This window comes from Balaenoptera ricei, chromosome 2 (genome assembly GCF_028023285.1).
Source record: "Balaenoptera ricei isolate mBalRic1 chromosome 2, mBalRic1.hap2, whole genome shotgun sequence".
Taxonomy (NCBI): Eukaryota; Metazoa; Chordata; class Mammalia; order Artiodactyla; family Balaenopteridae; genus Balaenoptera; species Balaenoptera ricei.
The window spans coordinates 150,881,770-150,903,617 of record NC_082640.1 but is presented as its reverse complement, the minus strand read 5'-3'; the positions used below and the strand labels follow the sequence as shown (position 1 = coordinate 150,903,617).

Here is a 21,848-nt window from a genome sequence, read left to right as displayed (position 1 = left end):
TGGGTCCTGTGCAGATCCTGAGGATTTGAAGATAACTTATTCCCAGAGGTCATGATCTAATTTAGATCTAATTTAGATCTAATTTAGACATTATAATATTTTAGGAGGTGCTCAATAAATACCTTCTGAATGAGCAAGTGACATTCACACATCCCCTCAAATTTGTCTTTTTCATAAAAGAGGTGGTCATATTACATTTTAAAGGAAAGAGGTGACGATCAGAGCACCTCTGAGCCATCTTGCCGCAAACAACCTGCTGCCACACTATGAGCCACACATGCTCCTAGACGTTGGTTCCACACTGGACAAGTGAAGTACTTAAAAACAAGCATACACATCACATGCACACTTAGGGCAAAAAAAGAGGAAGGGAGGGTGGGAGGGAAAGAAAAGAAGCTACAAAACATTCATCCAGTCAGGACTTAACCTGCTTCTATGTCCCAACCTCCGACTGAAGGCGAAATATCCCCAAATGCACAGTGGCATAAATAAATGTTGTTCCTCAGATAATCATGTTACGACTTACTCTGGGAACCATCAGATGTACTGCTGAGTCTATATCGATTGTGCAGACACTAATCTAATTACCTAATCAACACCTTTGCCAGGTCAGGAAGTACACGTCATTTGCCAACCCAGGCAACCGACCTCCTAGTTAGGCCTTGTTATTAATATTGCTCTTGGAAAATTTTAAATCTCGAGTTAATATTGGGAACAAGGAAATCCATTCAGAAACCAGACTGTCGGCACAGGGAAGCAAGCACAATTCTGCATTACATCAATCACCCAGGCAGCTTAAGTAGCTCACCATCTCTGTACTGGCCCGTGCTTCACCCAGGTGTGCTTGACTAATACTAATCACACATATATTTCAACAAATCATATTTCTCCAGAAAAAATAAGCATGATTCCCTGAGCTGAATTCCAGTTCTGAGGACTGGAAAACCAAGATATTTAGGCACAAAGAGGAAGTTTTCCACCTGTATGGACTATTGAAAGACCCGAATAAAACGAAAACATTTTTATATGATACCAAACAAAATAAGGAGTTTGACAAAGAGTATACAAATTAGAAGTTCTTTTGTGGGGCTTGTGGGTAGAAATGCAGAAAATAATCAAGGTGAATAAAGTTTATCCTTTATTTTCATCTAGCGATGGATGGGAATTTAATACTTATGAACCCTCTTCCCTCTCCAAAACAAAAATCAAGCCAGGTTAATATCACTTCATGATTCAGGCCTAAGTCTTACAATGTGTGAGGGAGGCTTTAAATATCAAATTCATGTATATGGAAGAGTTTACATTTCATTCCTATTCTCTCCATGCTAAAGGGTCTACAGTTAAATTATTAAGGCCCTGCACCAGCGTAAGTTAAAAAAAATTCCCATGCCCATGTGGACAGCATAACTTAAAAAGGAAAACTGAGATGGTAGGGTATCTGCATTTGTACTGAAACAGATACTCAGACCTGTGGGCAGCTGTCAGTTGCTAAAAACATTGTGCAAATTCTGCACAATTGCATCTTTGTAAATGACTAAACATCTTTGTAGTAAGACAATCAATTACTCCACGATCTCGAAGCCCTGATTTGAGGGCACGGACATTACAATACATTTGAGCTAATCGCCTCTTTGAAGCATTTATGTCGCCAGAGGACTTCCATTTTCCACACAGCATAATCACTTCTCTCCCCTGCTTGTCAAAGGCTGGCTGCAGACACCACACGCATGCTGACACTGGGAAAGAACCCATCCCCCCGATGGCGGAGCACACACACTCCGCAGCCTCCATCTCATCGGTAATTTCTATCGTAACCAACATGAGAGCGCGAGAAAACGAGACACACAGGGACAGCAGCTGCCGCTCCCAGATGCAGGACTGATCACCAAAATGGCACTTACTGTTGATGAGAAACAAATCATTCCTTAGGTTGAGCGAAACCTCCAAGTTCCCGGCTGCACCTCCACCTCCCAGGGACGAGGCGGCCCCTCCCCCGCCCGGCGGCCTCTCCATTCACTGGTTCAGCATCTTGCACAGGCCGCCCTCCCGCAGGCTCCCGCGGGCACGGCTCGCTCGCCGCTACAGAGCATCGCCGGTAGGCAGGGAAGAGACCTGCTTCTCCGCTAACTGCAATTTTTAATCTCAGTTTTCTTCCTTCCAATAAACAAATATCTCTAGCCCTTGCCTCTCTTACACACACACAGTCTTTGTTCTGACGCTACAGGATTGCAAGGCTGGGGGAAGAAAGTCCCAGTGTTATCTTGGCTATGGGTTATTTATGAAGTGCTATAAACGCAGGGAAGAAACATGTAAGATTTGGGGCACAGAAACGAGGATTTCTGTTCTCATCAAATTAAATGTCTCTGTTTCAGGTTTAAAAGCAATGGGGAAATCTGAAGCCCCGAGTCCAACAGGAATGGCTTCCTCCTAAAGAAGAAATTTCCCCAGGAGGTTTTCTGCCCTGCCTTTTCAGTCCTGTGCGTCCTGGCTTGGGAGGAGCAGAGAGTTTATTTAGTCCATTTCTTTGCTTTTTTGCAATAATAATAATAATAATAATTCTATCTTGTAGTACAAATGGAGTTCAACACTTTGCAGAGGAAGAAATTTTGCAGTTTTCCTTGCTAGTCCCTCCTAGGTTTTACCATAATTTGAGTATCTGAAAATTCCTCCACCTCCCTATCCGTGCTTCTCTACATGACCCTGAGTGGCTCTGCTTAGTGAAGCACCCTTGGTTTGTGTCCAAGCCCCTTTCAGGCTCAGTCTCAGCCTTATTTGGAGACTCAATGATATCAATAATTTCTCTTGGGTCCCCAAGGCCCAACATTTAGCCATTATTACATCCCCACCTTGAAACACACCAAGCACATTCTAGACCAGTGAAATTAGGAATAAAGATGTGGAAATAGCTCTCCCCAAAGGCAGCATCTAACTTGTGTCCACATGCTTGGCTGTCCCTGGTGCTACCCCAAGGCTCAATACGCCGGACCTGCCTGATGCCGGACACCAGGCTCCTAACTGCTCACTGATCCTGTGATGGCTGCTATCTCCTTGGAGAAGCTCCCCGACCCTCAGGAAGGCATTTCTGCAGGGCCCGGGAGCAGGAGCCACCTGCTCCAGAGGTGGAACGATGGGACTTGTGACGGGAAGGAAAAAGGAAAGTGGGGAGGCCGACCTCACATCTGGCTCTCCCTGTGCCACAAATCTCTAAGTCCTTGCAGTCCCACTGGGTCAGGCAACCTGCTAAGACCAGAGCAAGTCAACTTTATGACTAGCAGCATTGTTTGGTCTTCCAAAGTAACCTTGAGAAAATACAGATAAAAGGAAAGCAATGAAAAACGTATCGGCTTAAAAAGGCACACATCTCTCTGCCCATTCTTCAAGGGATGGAAAAACAATCTTAACACACAGTTGCCATGGTAATAACTGCTGAGCTTAAATGACAACATTTTAATTGCTACTATTATAAAGCAGGTGGGCTTTTCACGTTGGTAGATAAAATGTGAAAATTACGCTTAGTTAAAAAGTTTTTTCATGGACTTGATCTTTCTGATAGCAAGAGAGCTGTCTAGTCTAAATAGGAAGGGACCATAAGGTAGTACATCTGAGTGCGTCCCTCCTTCATAACACTGGCTTAAGGATGCCAAGTCTATTAAATGATGCTACCACCAAAGAGAAATTAGGAGAAAGGTAACAATATTCATGACATTTTTTAAGAAGAAAAAAAAAGAGTTCCCGTGTTCCTTTCTCCATAACGAACATTTAGTAAATACAGATAAAAAGAAAATTAAAATCACCGATGATGCCAACACCAACAGGTATGTCTTTCCACTCAGTTGTCTCATCTCCTTTAGGCACTGAAAGCTTTGACCAGATCATCCTCACAAGCTGATAGAAAGAGTCTTTAAAAAGAGCCCCCCAACCCCGTGTCTCTGAAGAGGCCCTGCCAAGATGAACCACCAGACGGTCACTCACTGAGGACACAGGGCCCCTGCTTCACAGGGCAAGGTGAAGGCTTTGATTAATGAAATGGGGAGGGGGTTCTGGGAAACAAAAGGAGATGAATCTTTAAGGAGTTCAACTCCTGGGATTTTGAAATCAAAGGTACGTATAAGTGAGGTTATGTGTCGAGGTGAGGCTTTCTTTGGCATCAGTCCTGTTGATGGCCGCGGACCCTCTTTTCAGAGCTATAGTCTGTGCTGGCTGAAGCAGGTCAACTTTGCATCCTTTGGTCCATCACCCAACATCCTGTGCCTAAGCTGTTCTTATTAATAGGTAACCTAGCTGCCTCCAAAACACGGATCACACATATCGGTCATTCTGAAAAATGACTTCTGTACTTTAGTCATCTCTCCTGCATTCAGGTTTTGCTGGGTCACTTTTCAAAGATATTATCTAAGAAAACATGGGCAAGAGGAGGAGGCAACAGTTACAATTAAAAAAAAAGTTAACTCTCCCAAAAAAGAGGGGATATATGTGTATGTACGGCTGATTCATTTTGCTGTACAGGAGAAACTAATACAACATTGTAAAGCAACTATACTCTCAACAAAAATTAATTAAAAAATAAAGTTAACATAGGAAACGGCCTTTAAAAAAAGTTAACTCTTCATTTAATCTGTCAATAAACATAGTAGGATATAATTAATATTTGTCACCAAATCAGATTGGGTTCTATAATAATCACACCATTCACCAAAAAATATGTAGTGCTTCAAATGGCCTTTCTGTGGAAGAAATTAATAGCATGTTTTATAAGAGTTCAGATGTCACAAATGCAAGAAGCTGCCCAAGGGCCCATGAAGAATGCTAAAAGCTCCTGCGGCAATTCTGATGGAGAGCCAGTTCTGTGCATTTTAGTGCTCACATCAGGGCCTCATGTGACCTTATGTGAGGAAATCAGCATTAAGACTGACTTAGGCACCCCAGTCCCCTTGATCATCTGGTTATTTCAGGAGATGTGTCCTTTAGATTCTTTAAGGATTTTACAGAAGCTGAAAAACACTTTACAAGCAGAGGAAAAACAGTGGTTTGGGTCTAAGCACCCTCCCTCTCCTCCCCTATCACACAGCCATACTGCACCGCACCGGAGGCTGGCACGCGTGTGTATGGACAGACCCATCGTTGTCCTGGTACTTTTTCTTCCAGAATCTTGTCCATAGTTTATCAACACGGAGACAGGCTTACAGAGGTTGCAAGACTTGGTTACCGTAAGTGGCAAGTCCACTGTGTCACCTCACTCTGCTGCTTGCCCTAGCACTATTGGCAACACCTGGGCACTTGTTAGGAATGCACATTCTTGGCCCTACCCAGTCCTACGGAATCAGAAGCTCTGGAGGTGGGGTCCAGCCATCCATGTTCTCAGGAGCCCTCCAGGGATTCTGATGAATGTTTAAGTTTGAGAACCACTGCTCTAGAGTAAACAGTAACGTCTATATTGAGTACTAGATTTTAGAAAAATTCTGATAAACCACATTTTCAAAATTAATTAATTAATTAATTTTTGGCTGCGTTGGGTCTTTGTTGCTGTGCGCGGGCTTTCTCTAGTTGCGGCGAGCAGGGGCTACTCTTCGTTGCGGTGCACGGGCTTCTCATTGCAGTGGCTTCTCTTGTTGTGGAGCACGGGCTCTAGGTGCGCAGGCTTCAATAGTTGCAGCACCTGGGCTCAGTAGTTGTGGCTCGCGTGCTCTAGAGCGCAGGCTCAGTAGTTGTGGTGCACGGGCTTAGTTGCGCCGCAGCATGTGGGATCTTCTTGGAGCAGGGCTCGAACCCGTGTCCCCTGCATTAGCAGGCGGATTCTTAACCACTGCGCCACCAGGGAAGACCTAAACCACCTTTAAAAGTCTCAAAGGAGCCAAGTGCTCTTCTGATGCATGGTGCAGGGGGACAGAAAGACCTTGGCTCTGTGCCACCATGTGTAGAATTGCTTCTGCCCTTGGGTCAGTTATTTACCCTTTCTGAGCTGCGGCATCCTTCTCTGTAAAATGGAGAACACTGACCTTGCAGGGTTGCTGCAAGGAGGAAAAGAAATAATATATATGAGCCTGGCCCTTAAAAAAATAAACACTGGGTTCTTCCCCTATCCACCAAATGACGGAGCCCACTACCTGAAATGATCAGTAAATTTAATGTGCATTTAAGTAACCTTGTCCTCCATGTCTTATCAATTCTTTTGAAATTTACCTCTATTCTGCTGAGAATGAACCCAAAACAACAGGTCTTTTTTCATTTTTTTTGAGTGAATTAAACCTGATTTATTGAGGTCTTCAACTTCTGAACACCATCCCCAACTTTTAAGTTAAAGGCTTGTAGTTAAAATCTTGAAGTCATGAAGCTGGATACCTGCTTCATAACTTCAAGATTGGTCTCCCTCCCAATCTTCCCTCTTGTTAACAACAGGTGCTGTGCCCTGCCACAGGAATGAAGCAGCAGAACACTGTGAGCAGGACAGGGACGGTTAAATGGTGTCCAGAATTCTCTGGGCAAATGAGGCCATTAGTATACCCTGCAGGGCTGCAGCTTCTGATCAGCATGGTTCAAATCGTGCAGCCTGCGCTCTTCTGCTTTTCTGATGGCCATGCAATGAGTGTCAGCAATCAGACAAGGAGTTGATTCTATGTGAGGCCAATTTATGGCAGGTTCAAGCTTGCTGCCTCAACCCACAGATTCACCTAAAGCGTAAAGTCAACTAAGAGTTTCCTAGACTATCAGTCATCTGTCTCACCCTGGCCTTTGCTTTAAGGTAAAACAAGTTATTCCTTCCCTAGTCCTTCAGTTTGGAAGGGATTAGTTTTCAATATGTCCTACTCATTTCAATGTAACAAGCCACAAGGGTCTGGGTTAGCAGGGAGGTAACACAACTGTTTGAGTAGAAATCCTGGTTGCCTCATGTGCTGACTATGTAACCATGGGCAAGTTACTTAACTTCAGTGCCTCAGTTTCCTCATCTGTAAAATGGGATAATGGTATCTACCTTTCAGAATTATAGTCAAGATTAAGTGAAATTGTACATAAAAAGCACATTGTTAAGAATACAGCTGGTAGCCAATATATTTGCTATTATTTCAACTCCTTATTTTGTCAATTGCTCCTTCCAAAGAGACCACTGAAATTTCACCTGCTGTTTTTTTCTCTTTCCCACCAAGGAACTGGCTGAAGACAGGCAGTTAGAGAGGAGGGAGGAAAGCAAGCAGCCTGTTAAACTCTGAAGTGTTAGAACCAAAGCACGAATGAGTAAGAATGAATCATCACTCTAGTCCTCAGGAAGCAGAATCTAGATCCTGCTCCTGAATGATCTAAGAACAGGTATGATGTCCTCATACTCTTGATTAGTGTCAGGTGCCCAAGAAGACTTTGGAGATAAAGACAATGATGACAAAGACATACCAGACACAATTTACCCAACAGAAATGATGACAGTCCTGGAACATTCATTCATTTCAACAAATATCTGACGCAATGTTCTAAGCGCTGGAAATAAGATAGTCAAAGACATTGTTCTCATGGAAGAAAGACCTCTCACGATTAGATCTAAGCGAGGGAATCCCCTTCCATTCAAAAAACATGTTACTTAGTCTCAAAGTCTTCTTAGGGAAAGACAATGATAATAACCATTCAATAAATACTGGCTCCCACGTGCTGGTCCCAGGCCAAATGCGAGACATGTGTCATTCATCCCCACAGAGGCCTCTGATGTAATCAGTGCTGTGAGACACATTTTGCAGATTTAGAAACTGAGGCTTAGAAAGGTTAAATCACTACAAGTTTCCATGGTAAGTGGAAGTCAGGTAAAGTCAGGACTGGCTCAAAATCTGTGCTCTTAATCCTTGCTTGGGTTACCATCATGGATTTCCATAGATTTTTTTTTTTTCCCCCAACTGGCAGTAGACAGAAGTTGAATTCAGCCCAGCTTATGCTGCCAGCCAAATCACCCTAATATTTATCTTCGACAGACCCTCCCTTCTAAAAAAACTGTGAAAGACTCAAACTTTATTTAGGAGGACAAGTCTTCAGTTGAGATTTAAGCTCTTCTAAGACTTAGCCCCAACCTACCTTTCTAAAAGCTTCATCTCCTGCACTTGAGCCAATGGAGCGTCTTATAATTTCCTGAACAGTTCCTATTCTGCACTACCCTGTACCTTTTTGCTCACAGCATATGTTTCTCCCCCTTCTGCCACCAGTAGAGCTGGAATCCCAACCCCTTATTCAGGACCATCTGGGAACACTGCTCTTCTATCAGGCTCCTCCCAATCCCCACCCCAACTCTAGGAAGATGAGATTTGAGCTCTCAGACCACTTGGCTTTACACCTGCCCGCACGTCTGCTTCCATTAATGTAACTGACTCATCTTACTTCCTGGTCTGTAATTCTCATAGCACTTAGCCTGGTGCATCTGCTGATTGAACTAGGTTCATTTATGGTTTACAGTAAACAATGAGGTAAAGGAAATGCCAAATTATTAAGAGTATTTTATTTTCAGTACTCCCCGGTTCTTCGTTTACCTTGCAAGATTCTCCTGTATAGTCCACGTTATATACGTGTTCAAAATTTCCAAGCACTCTGTTATGTAAGAGACTCGCTCGGCCATGGAAACAAAGGTGCATGAACGGCCCCAAAGCCAAGTGACTGCTCTCTGTGTGCCAGGTTACAACTGAGAAATACTTTGGTCGGGGTCTGTCTTTGGGCAGAGAATTTGAAGACGGAAGACATTTAAAAGTCTGAATGGCACTGTCATCGTTATTTTGTGAGTGGAGATGAAATGATCAGCCTTGTTTCTGACAAGCACTGGATAGCCTTGATTTATAGTCACAGCTGTGCCTCCTTAGTCCACACCTTAGGACCAGATGCCCACTGGGGACCTGGCACACCCGGCAAGCCTGCAGAGAAGCCCTGCCTTGACTGAGTGTGCCCAGCCCCCGTGGTGGTGGTGATGGGGGCATGGGGGGCAGTCGGGGACCTCCAGAAGCAGCACCTAGAAATCAGGCCTATGCCCTGACCTACCTGCACGTGTCACATACAAGCAGGAGCAGGCAGGCATGATTTCATCTGGGGGACACGCAAGTCCTAAGGCAGTGTGAGAATTGCTAAATAACACCTCCTCAAGGACCAACTCTCATTTAAACCTAGTCTAAGTCATGTGAACTTTTAAGCTAAAGAAAAAAAACTTAAAAGCGAGGTATACTAAAATATAATCTTCCTATAATGTTGAAATAAGAATTTCCATTTTTACCAAGCTTTGCCTTTATCTGTAAGTTTATAAAACTGCTGGGTTACCTTAGAGGAAGATGGGGCTCAGTTTCTAGATCTGTGAAGTAACCACTGTACCTAGGGAGTAGGAATCCATTTTCAGGCCACTTCTTACCTTGATCCAATGACATCAAAAAGATGTTGCCAACGGTCGTTAATTTTGTTGAGCTTGTCATCGATCTCAGCTGCTCTTGTCTTGTTGCTGGCCTTGATCAACCGGTCGCCCATTTGTTTTAACTGTAACTTGTTTTCACTAAACACATTTATTTCTTCCATGCAGTCCTGGCATAGGGCACCAAAACACAAAGCCGGAATCACTACCGAAAATTCACTTCTTTGCCAGCTACAAACACACAGTTGTGCCTCTTGAAATTTCTTAAAAAATAAAAACACTTCTCACACCTGTTAATGCAACTCTTCGGAGAGCAGCTAAAAAGTCAAACAACGCCCATTCAGCGCATGTGTGATATATAAGGGGGTAGTTACTTTCTTAATTCAAAAGCCCTGGTTTCCCTCACAGAGTTCTTCTAACCTAAGCTACTTGGGAGTGGAGAACTACTGAGTCTAACTAAATTAGCCTAATATATCAGCAAGAGTTTTCCTGAGGGCTAACTGAGTGGCATTTGGGGTGACCGTGGCCAGAAGGCTCTTTCTTCCTTTCCCTGTGGGAATCAGTGACCTTTTCACAATTACGAGCCCCACCGCTGTTGGTCTTTCTCCTTTGGTCTGGGGAGCTCCTTAACAACACAACTAGAGAAACCATAACTCACCTGGGATGTGAACTGAAGCTTAAGGGGACACGAGCCCCTTGTCTGGCCAGACTTCCTAACCAAGAGAAAGCAACCCCCCCCAGTACACAGCACCATGCCCACCTTTCCCATCTCATTGGAAACGGGCCTACGACATGATACAGCTCTGAGCCTAGGAGTGAGGAAGGCAGAGAATACCGTGGTGGTCATAACCGTACCCATCTGGGGACTCCTGCTTACCTTCTGAAGCTTTTCAATCATTTCTTCAATACTAATATCTGCTGTCTGGAGAACTTTGTTTTCCATCTGCACCAGCCATGCACACAACTCTTTATTTTTTTCATTGAACACAATCCACGAATTGAGTCTGTCTTCTATCTCCTGTTTGCGTATAGCCACCTGGAAATGAAAATGCATTTGGCAGCTGAGTATAAGCAGGAAGGAAGGAAGGAGTTTCTCTTCCCTTCTCCCCATCAAAAAGACTATGAATTTCATTCATTTTAATCAGAGGTCCTATAGACTTAAATTATTATGTTTTTGCCTTTTAAGGACCTAGGGTTTAATTTCAGCAGAAGTTCCTTACACGTTTGATAAATGCCATAAAAAGCAACAACAACGACAGTAACAACAGAAGACTGAACCTGAAGTGTAACTGACCAAAAGGTTTCAGTATTATCCAATATATATCTATTATTACTGAGGTATATTAGAAGTTAGAAACGTGAAGGTTAGATGAGTGCATTTTAAGCATCACCCAAATTTCTTCTGTTCCTTATTCTTTCAGTATACATTTATTTACTGCTTGCTACATGCTAACTTATAACTTTATGACCCCAATCCTTTCTTTTTTAAAAATGATCAAGTCCTTATTCTTACTTAAGGCCAACGTCCTGCCTATTTAATTTAAAAACTACCATCTTGATCACAAATCTAACATTTGTAATGCAAATGGATCATGAAAATTAAAGTCATTTAAATGTCTTACTGGTAATTTCAAAAACAAAGCAAAATAAAATAAAACAATACGCATCACTCATTTAATCCACCTTCCCAATATGCACTATGGCTTTGGATGGAAACCATGGAAATGGAATCAAATACTGGTCTGCAGTGAGCAGGCTGATCCCCAAATACCCAACGCTCCGTTACGCATAAGCTAACATCAGCAAACGCTCTTCCTCCTTACAGGGTTCAAGTTTATTACTTAAATAAATATAAATTTAAAGAATACAAATCAGCCTCTCCAAATGTACAAAAGTATTCCCAGGTCTCAGAAATCTTTAGAATTTTAGAGATAAAAGGGGTAGCTAAGAGTTCTTTCGGTTAACTTTTAACATCCCACTTTATAAATGGGGAAACCAAGGTTGAACTCCTGGAGATTTTTTTGCTATGTACAAAAAACAAAACAAAAACAACCCTCTGCTCTTTTCAGAGTGAGGCAAAAATATCTAATGCTTGTACATCCACCCACCCCACCAGATGTGTTAAGAAGGCTCAAAAAACTATTCCTAAAACACCAAGTTTTGTGTTTCTGTTTTTCAGAGCATCTATTTGTCTCAGCTTTTTAAAAGCCTGGCATTTTGCACAGCATCATTCTGATTGGCTTCATAATGGTAACAATTAGGAACATCTGGGTTCCAGTCTGCTTTTTCCTTAACTTTTAGAATACCTTTCACATAGTCTAAATATTTCCTTTTATATAAAATTTGAATAAAAATTCTAAAAGGACGTTTAAAATTATGGGTATATGGTGAATATTAAATACTAAAACAAAGAAGGAAAACATTTTAATTTTATTAAAATGCATTCAAACCTGTGAATTTCAACTTTTAAGTACATCTCTTCTTAATTCACAAAAATGAGATTAAGGACTTTACTTCTCTTCGAATTAAATTGTTCTTAAAACAAAGATCTATTTGAACCCTTTAATTCCATCTTGATCCTGTCACCTTAACCACAATCCAGTTCTTAAATCAGTAGAAGTGATCTGCTGAGATACTAAGTGCAGCAGCTGATCATTTCTTTCAGAGAGTTTTCAAAGCCAGCTACTTGAAATAAACACTGGATTGCATGCGAATGCAGAGTTCTCAGATATAATGACCCCAAGCCTGGCACTAAGTACATCTCCCACTGTTTGTTGGGCCCAGAACAGATACTGCAGAGATACTGCTCTTAAGGCCAGCCGAGACCTCTTTGCTGAAGTCCTGATTCTAAGACAACGACTGGTACTTGTCGTCCGTACAAGACAGAGGGCAGAGTGCGTGCAGCTGCTCAAGAAGGCAATCCTCCCCTCCCCCACCACTTAAGGTGATTTTTAAAAAAGCTCATTAAAAGTGTGCAAAGTTCCAGCATTGAGCGCTGGAGAAACAAAGGGTCAAATCTGTTAAACAATGTTGCTGCCTTCTAAAGGAGCAGCGGCTGGCCTGGGCTCCAATTGAAAAGGGCCTCCGGGTTCAATGAAATTAAGCTTCTTTCTACTTTGTCTGGCCTTCGGAGACATTTCAATAAACTTCAGAACAGCCGTGCCCTGCAGTTAACTGACTTACTCTTAAGCAGAGGTCCTCCCATTGTCTGTGCAAATGCTCTATTTGCTCTTTCAAAACCATTACGTCCTCCACAAGAATGTGCTGGGTTAGGTCGGTCTTCATAGTGTGAAGTTCTTTCAAGTTCTGAGTCCAGTTAGCCAAAGACTTCTCTAGTTCCTGCATTTAAACACAAGAAAGAAAGAAAGAGAAAGAAAGAAAGAAAGAAAACCTCTTCAACTCAAGCTGCTGTTGTTTCCAAACCTGTAGGCTAATACTTTGATTGGACTCTGGGGGAGGGGAGGCCAGGAAAGGGGGCGGGACCTTCTGAATGAGAAACAGCCCAGGGCCAGCATCTGCAGCTGTGGTTGGCCAATTCCTCACCACCTATTTTCTCAAAAGAAAACTTAGTTTCTACCTTTATTTTCACTTCCTCAGGTATTTCAGACTTTTATATACTTAGTTCTATGTTAAACTCAAGTAGGTCTTTACCTTTATTTTGAGGAAAGTATCTTTGGAGTCTAGCAACAATCTCTCACATACACACTCACTTTTAATCCTGAAACTGTGTTACAGAACGTTGTATAAAATGTGATTTCCCATTTTTAAAAACACCTTAAGAAATGCATTGTTGCTATGTGGCAATCATATAACAGCTTCTGTTCAAAGGGAATTCTTCTGGTTAACTTTCAAAAAGAATGAATATAAGTGAAGAAAAAAAAATGTTCCCTAATAATTGCCAGAGATGGGTTAGCAGAAAATTTCCTCTGGCCCTGGAAACACTTATTTTTAAAAAAATTAAGTATTGGTCAAATTAAAACATTTTTGAATTCCAGGACTTAATCAAGATAATCACTTTCACAAGAGAGAAGGTAAAATGAAACAGCCCAAACACTCAAGAGATCTCCAGATTTTTATTGTGCTTCCAATTCTTTCTATTTTGGCACATTTTAAGGATCTCTATTCATACCTGTCTATTGAAATCTGAAAGAAGAGAGTATTTCATTTACAACAGAAATCAGTGTGATTTCTGATTAATCAGTTAACTCCGATTGCTTTTCAGAGTTCTAAAAGCTACATTGGCATGATTTCATAACTTGCCAACAAGGATTTACATTTAATAAGATGGTTTGGAGGATTCTTTTTAAAGGTTGCATGGAGATTCAGAAATAGCACCTTTATCAGAGGAGAAACCATCACTTTAAATTTTTGTTTCCTACTTTTAGCTTCATGATTCTAGTAAAGAGGATGAGAGCAGATTCTGCAGTGGAACACTTTTACCAGCTTCATAACATAAAGGGGGCAAGTCACACGCAGAGGCTGACCACTTACTGACTCTACAGACCAGAAGGCCGCTGAACTTCATACAGCGTTTCCTGCTCAGAAGTGTGGGCTCAGATGCCTGCACAGAGGGAGGCGTCTGTAAGTTATCCGCCGCTGGGTTTAAATCCATTTTGGTTTGGATACTTGGTTTCCTCCCACAATTGAAAGGATAATTAACAGGTGTAGAACTTTCGAATATGGACGTTTTATGATTCTTAATAAATACTGCCAAATTGTGTCCTCAAAGGAATGACTATATTTTTCCACATCCTGTTTGGTGTCGAGTTTTATGTATTTGGGGGGCAAGTTTAATATGTGTAATGACTCCTAGTTATTGTTTAAATTTGTTGTTCTTTAGTTACTAGCCTGAAATGCTACCCAGTCCTTCACCCTGATGCTTCCCCAGATATATTTAGTTAATTCCTACCGACACTTTCAGATCTCAGACCAGGTAATGCCTCAGAGGGGTCTTCTCTGAGTCATCGGATGAGACTGGGACCCTTGTTTTGTGCTCTCACAGCCCCCTGTCCTTTTCCCCTCTAACACTCACCATGCTTACAGTTATTCACACATATACATATGTACGCATACAGTGGGACTCTGGTTAACGTCTTTCTCTCCAGTAGCCTAGACTATCGGCTCCCCACTGGCTGGGGCCATGACAACATTGCTGCTCACCAATGCATCGCCCACCAATGCATTGCCCACCAAGCACCTACCAAGAGGCCTGGTGTATAGTAAGTCCTCAAATATCAAAATGTATGATTGAAAGGAAAGAATTTGGCAGTATGTATCAAGCGCTTTAATATGTTCATAAATATTAAGTGAAAAAGCAAGGAATGAAACAATATATAGAGTGAGGTCTACTGTGGAAGTCTATTAAGGCTGACGTTCACTTATTTCTATAAACATTTCAAAAACTGTGTTTCTGTTTTTAAATTAAAATACTCCAGATTTGCTACCAAACTAATTGCAAAAGAGAACATGTCAGTCAGATAAGTTTCCCTTTCTTAATTTAACTAGATAAATTTTCTACATTGCAAAAGTACCTGTAAAATTCCAATTGTCCATATGACACGTGATTAAAACTTGACTACATAAAGTGGTGTGTTGCACAGGCTTTGACTGGACTCTAACACAGCACAACAGCATTTAAGTCTTTGCCTGTGGACTCAGTTACTATTGGGATTGTCAAGTCCCATTTCTCTACACTACCATTTGGGTAAAAAGAGGATCAAAAAATGAATGTGTATATATATAAATATTGGTCTGCATATGCATAGAATATCTTTGGAAGAATACACAACAAATTGGTAACGCGGCTTCCGTGGAGAGAAACTGATGGGAGAAAAATTTTTCATGTGTACCTTTTGAATTCTGAACCATGTGACCATATTACTTATTCAAAAATTATTTTATGAAGAGGTATAAACCTCCTGTTATAAAATAGATAAGCCATGGGGATGTAACATACAGCATAAGGAATATGGTCAATAATATTGTAATAACTTTCTATGGGGACAGACGGTTACTAGACTTATCGTGGTGATCATTTCATAATGTATGCAAATGTCAAATCACTATGTAGTACACCTGAAACTAGCATAATAGTGTATATCAACTATATTTCAGTAAACAATTATTTAAGAAAATAAAACTGTTCTAAGGGCCCAATCATTTGACAAGTTTTATGAACATAGATGCCCACTATAGCGATAGCAGTTTTCATAATACTGAAAGTTAGTATATAAAACATATAAAGGAATCACACACGCATTTCTTTATAAACATATAAAGAAATCATATATGTGCAGACACATATAAACACGTAAAGCAATTTTCCCATACATCAACTTGGCTGTGATGGGAATGTAATTTCCTAAGGAGGAAAGTAAAGGTCACACTGGTCGAATGGTTAGGTATCCCCCCAAGTGACTGAGGGATGTTAAACACTGTTCTAGACAGGCTTCAGGTTACTTGGGATCTTTTTGGAATAGGGTCACAGGTTGAATGGATTCAATGCTCTTGGCTTATCTCCCCAGTTCTTTCCACTGAGAAATAGAATGCTGAGGCTATGGAAGTTGAAAAGATCCCAGTGGAAACTGAGATGTGTCCTACTTGGGAAAAATTATGCCTCCTCATGGGTTTATGGTTCACATTCTGCACAGGTTTCTGGACTTGACGGAAGGAAACTCTATGTGTCAACTCAGAGAAGGACTCCAAATCCTCTCATCTGTTACTGAAGTCTAGATCAGTAGACTGATCTAGTAAACTTTGAAAATCAGGGACAGACAGGAACCTTCTTAACCTAATAAAGGCATCTACTAACACATCACCACCAAAAATCGCACTTCATGGTGAAATGATAGAATCATTCTCTTTAAAATCAGGACTGACACATAGGGGCCAGTTATCAACGCTTTTAACAACACTGCTCTGGAGGTACTGACCAGTGTAGACAGAACAGAACAAAAGTATAAGAATTAAAAGGGAGAGACAAAAAAAGTCATTATTCATCAATGGTGATTGTGTTCACAGACCCCCAAAAGAATAGATAGACAATTTATCGAAATTAACAAGAGTTTAGCAAGATGGTTGAATATAATATCAATGCACAAAAATTAGTTACATTTCTAGACATCAGTAATAAACAGAAAGTATAATTAGAAAAAGGCAGTATTTTCAATAGCTTCAAAAGTAATACACCAAGAAATAAATCTAACAAAAGATGTACAATACTACATAAAGTTATAAAACACTAAACATGAATAAAAGGAGAAATATGCCATATTCAGAAACAGGAGTACTCAATGTCAAAAAGATGTTAATTTCCTCCAAATTATTCTATAAATTCAACACAATTCCATTAAAACTCTTATCAGGATTTCTTATAGTTTGACAAACTGCTTCTAAAGCTGTGGGAGACCAAAGAACCAAGGATATCCACACTCGAGTGGGAGAATGAGGGATGGGTACCTCACATCTGAAATGAAGATCTGTTCTAATAAAACACAGTATGCAGGATAATTTGGTATAAAAGCTGAGATAAGCAGACCAATGGAATAGAGCAGAGAACCAAGAATCAAACCATGCATAATCGGAAACCTGATATTGGACACTGGACTAATCAGTAAACAGGCACCTGGATAATGGTCATCCATATGAATAAAACAAAAATCGGCTCTTTACTTCAAAACATATGCAAAAATCAATTCTTCACTGAATAAAGGTATAAACGTAAAAAGCAAAATTTGAAAATTTTCAGAAGGAAACGTAGGAGTATATCTTTATGACTTACATATAGAGTAATGGTGCTGCTTATATAAAGTTTAAATACAAAAGTAGTACTTCTACATTCCACTGAGATCTACATACACATGTAGTAAAATGATAAAGCAATGCATAAGAATGATAGGACACCAAATTCAGGGATGTGGATTCCTCTGGGGAGGGGAAGTACATTAGAGATCATACAGGGCATTTGAACTGTATTTGTAATGTTTTATTTTTCTGCTGGCTGATGGTTTCATGGTAATTGTCATATTATTTATTGTTAGAATTTTTTTGCACATTAGAAATTTTTACAATGAAGAAAAAAGGTTCAGGAAGGAGGACGCTAATTTCCAGCATAGCTTGAAGTATGAGGCTACTCAATTCTTCCTAATTTTTTTCAATTTGACCCTTGAAGTCACTGAAGGAAGAAAAAAAATTTTTTTTAAACCTTATTCCATTAGGCTATTGATGTCTTTCCAAGATCAAACCTGCAGAAAGGGAAGAGATGTAGGGAGTTCCTGACCTCGGAATTTAAGTGGTCCACATTCCTATCAGTAAGTTTGCCTTGTCTTCTGCTAAGTCCTAACATACCCAGGAATTTTTGCTAGTGTGGTATCCATTAGGCAGAATATAGTTTGGAAGGTATTACAAAAACTGTTATATTTGAGAAAAACCCCCAACCTATTGTCTTCTAAAAAATGAATTCTTCAGTCATACTTTACTCTCATTTCAAAGACAAGGCCATTTGATAAGGGAACAACTTTCAATGTAATCTCAGAGGCCACATCTTAAATTACAGAGGAGAAACAGAAAGAGGACCTGAAGGAGAAAACCCCCAAAATCCTAAGAAGAAGTTCTGCAAAATCTTCCTCGTCTTCACACATGGATCTCAAAAAGCATTGATTCTAATTGCTTTAGTGACCAGGTAGGTGTATCAGAGAGAAGATAGGCAAAATATTTTCCAACTGGACACGAAGACTTAGTTTCACACAGACATCGAAAGGCCAACAAACACTTCAATGTCTCAGAAAACAGCTGAGTGATTATCTTGAACACTACTTCAGATTTCAATACCTTAATCAGCTCTTTTTCTCGATGGAGCTCCTCATGAAGTTCTGGAAGAGGGTCTTTACTTTGTGCCTTTAAAACTTGCAACCTGTTTCTCAACTCCTTGATTTTCTTTTCACACTGGTCCCAGGTCTGTTTGAAAACAGTATTAAAATGGATAAGTACTTTGTTGTTTAAGAATGAATTGTAGGAAGAGGATAATTAATTTAATCCATGTAATTGTTCTATTAAATGTGTTTTTTGTAAATCACGCAGAAACCCAGCTCCTTGTCTTGAGCAGACTGTGGTCTAAAAGAGCATATGGGACAGCAGGATGGTTTTACGCCTCTCTGCAGCTTTACGTGTGGCTCACTCATCTCAACCACTGGGTTGCTTTTGGCTTCGAAATATTTCTTCCTCCCTCCCCACATCTCTGACCTAGCTAACTTATTTCTATTTTCATTTTGGAAAAGTTCACATTTAAAAGGCTACTAGAAGGATTAATTTTTAGCATTTCCAGTCTTGGGTATATGCTCTAATAGCACTGAAAAGCAAAAGCACTCAACCACTTTTCTTGTCTTCTTTTTTAATGTCATCTCTCTGCTCTCTCCCTTCCCCCTTCTAGAAATAGCTTGGCTTTAGCGACCCTTTCACAGCCAAATTTCACTCTCCATTTCTTACCACTGCTCTGACTGCCGCCTCCTGCTTGAAGTAGTTTATAGTTTACAAAGCTTATCAACTTCATTATCTCACTGTAATTATAATAAGCTTAGGAGACAGACGCAAGTGTTACTATCACATTTAAAATAGGAAAACTGAGGCTCAGAGAAAACCGACTGGTCCAAGGACATGCAGTTAGAAGTAGCTTAATCAAGAGTCGACCTAAGGCTACAGTTTCCCTGTGGATGCCTTTCTTTGTTATCAAGCTCTTTTCCTTAAACCTTATATTACTGAGCAAATAGTTGCCTGTATTTTCAAGTACAGAGGGTTTAATCCATTAAGATAAATTTCTATTCCTGATATTACTAAAATTCCTCCTCCTGAAGTTACTAAAATAGACAAACACAGACTCAAACACTACTCTGTTCCTCAGTACTACTGACACAAATATTCTTGGGTTGGTCCAATTGTACGCTAATACCTCACTTAAGGAGAGGCCACTTATCTCACAACATAAACTCTCTGGAACATAACCAAGGAGAAAGTGAAGGGAGAAACAAAACAAAACTATGAGTTCTTATCTCTTCCACCAAACCTTTACTTGCATTTACCACCTTGCTTTGCAAACACGGCAGGTGCTCAACAAATGTTTGCAAGTTAATTAATTTCACAGCATATACGCCAAATAAAATTCAGATACTTTATTCACAGGAGAGATGTTGAGGCCCTAACTCAGCACATATTTATTCTATATTCAGAAAAACATCTCTGACAAGCTTGGTTATCTGGTTTTGGTACCCACACAACAGATTAAAGAGTGGGCTGTAAGGAGTAAGTATACTCAGAGAAATAAAAAGTAAAAATAGACAGCTTAAAATTAAATAGAAAGGAAGACAAACAATAAAAACCACATAAGAACTCAAAAAGCATAGCAGTGCAGGGGCTAGGTTCAAAGCAGCTCAGAGTTCTTGAGAACAACTTGGGATATTTTAGCATAATAAAATATTAATGATTTTCCTAATAATCACTCAAAAGAAAGCATCTTGGTTCTTAAAGGTATAATCATAAATTATTTGGGAAATTCAGTTATATGGAAAAGTGTATTCTTTGAAGGCGGCAGAAAGATGAAGTATCACTGTGTTTATTTTCATATACCATACCCAAAGACAGACCATATGTGGAATGTTAGCTTTGGGTATTGAACGTCCATTGAACATGAATTAGTTTCCTGTTTCATAAAGGTAAATATAAAATAGTACCTCAAGTATTTAGATATTACCATTGAGCTTTTCCAATGTTGTATTATTATTTTACATCAAGTAACTACCATGATTTGTGGATTAGTAGGACTCAACGTCCCTTGGAAAACCCATAATATTGTGATTTCCTAAAATCATTCCCATCTTCATACAGCAAACAAAAATTCTATGTACTGCATTTGAATATCATGAACAGAAAAGTAAATGGTGAGTTTACCTCTGCAATGCTCTGGAACTGTTTAATCATCTCTCCTAGTTGGAGTTTTGTGTCCTTCCAGTTGTCCTGAAGTTGACTGATTCTCTTGTCAATTGACTCTTTAGTTTCCAGGTGAGTTGTGTTCAGTAACTTTCCCCCAGCTTCCAAGGTTAGTGCATAGGTTGTCTGCCACCTCTGGAAATGGATTTCTTTATTCTTAAAAAAAAAAAAAAAGAAAAGTAATTTCCTTAAACCTCTGATGTGATCAAAATGTGACTCTCTGCATGCATTTGTGTGTATTTCCTTCAGAGCTTCTCTTAAATGTTAAACTAGGTATAAATTAGACAAATCTGCTTAGAACACACACACACACACATACAAACTCATTCACATCAAAGGCTAATATTTTTATTGAGTAGACAGCATACTACCAAATGATGTGTTCTTAAAATAATTTCCAAGGGTTGGTAAGAGATAAGATTTTAGTATAATGATTAGAAGTATAGAGAAATTAAAAATACACTTCACAGAATAAAAGCCTACAAGATAAATGAATCCAAGAGTATTAAGAAAATGACTGGAGTATTAGATCCGATATTAAGAGCAAATACCCATTACCATTATGGTATAAAGAGTCAGGCTGCTCCTAACCCACAAGGTAAGAATGTGCACATTATGCTAAACAAATTTAAAAGGAGAGAACAAATAAAAAAGGTAAAAATACAAAAATAGACACTTAAGCACATAAATATACACATCAGTGTTTATACTAAAGCAATAGCTTTAAAAAATTCCATTTGGATATCACATAGGCTTTTCTTTAAAAGGGACTGAAACTAGGTATTTATAATACAGAAATGAAGTAAAAACTTTATATTTCCAAAAGCATTTGGTTTCAGGAGAAAAAATTAAATAGCTTTTATTTCTGTTGCATATATGATTTCCTTTATTTTCAAATTTCTCAAGGGAGACATAATATGGGCATTTTTCAAAATGGAAGCTGATATTAAAAAAAAAATCAACAGAGCATTGATTTATAAAGATATTTCTGAGAATACTCAGGATAACCCAAATGCAAAGGAGAAACACACACAAGAAAAACTGCAATTCAAGGAACACACCGCCCCTCCACGCTTGTCCTTCTAATATGCAGTACTGCTCAACACAGCCACTGTGATAGATGTCTGTTAGCCGCTTCAAACTGAACTCATCAATAGACCTGGTTCTTGTCCAGTCTCCCCTGACTTGGTCAACAGCACACTATTCACCAAGATGCTCAACCCCAAACCTACAGTCATCTGGATTTAGATTTTTATTTACCTGCCACATCCAAACCATAAGCAAGTCTTGTAAACCCTACCTACAAACATAGTCTTTTTATCGTCACTGTGATCACCCTTGTCTTATCCATCCTAAAAACTATGCAAGACCGTTGAAATAGCCTAACGAGTTATGGCAGACTGTATTTTTCACAAAATGGCCACAATATTACCAGCCCCACATGCTCTTCTAGAACCTTCCCTCTCCCCCCTCCTCTTGAACCCCTGTGGGCATGCGTGATGGCCTTGGTTAATAG

General features: G+C 39.9%; 1 protein-coding gene across 15 annotated transcripts in view; it reads right to left on the bottom strand.

Annotated features, from left to right (window-relative positions):
- SYNE2 (spectrin repeat containing nuclear envelope protein 2) overlaps positions 1–21,848 on the bottom strand; it is a 319,025-nt gene that overhangs the window by 26,947 nt on the left and 270,230 nt on the right. For 14 of the 15 annotated variants that reach the window (XM_059914375.1, XM_059914374.1, XM_059914378.1 and 11 more), the window contains 5 exons: positions 20,294–20,488; positions 18,185–18,310; positions 12,539–12,694; positions 10,233–10,391; positions 9,359–9,525 (listed from right to left, as the gene is read on the bottom strand). In XM_059914375.1, the coding sequence (XP_059770358.1) occupies positions 9,359–9,525; positions 10,233–10,391; positions 12,539–12,694; positions 18,185–18,310; positions 20,294–20,488 (803 nt within the window). Of the gene's footprint in view, positions 1–9,358; positions 9,526–10,232; positions 10,392–12,538; positions 12,695–16,143; positions 16,283–18,184; positions 18,311–20,293; positions 20,489–21,848 lie in introns of those variants that run through there. The other variant, XM_059914389.1, reaches the window with a different exon arrangement.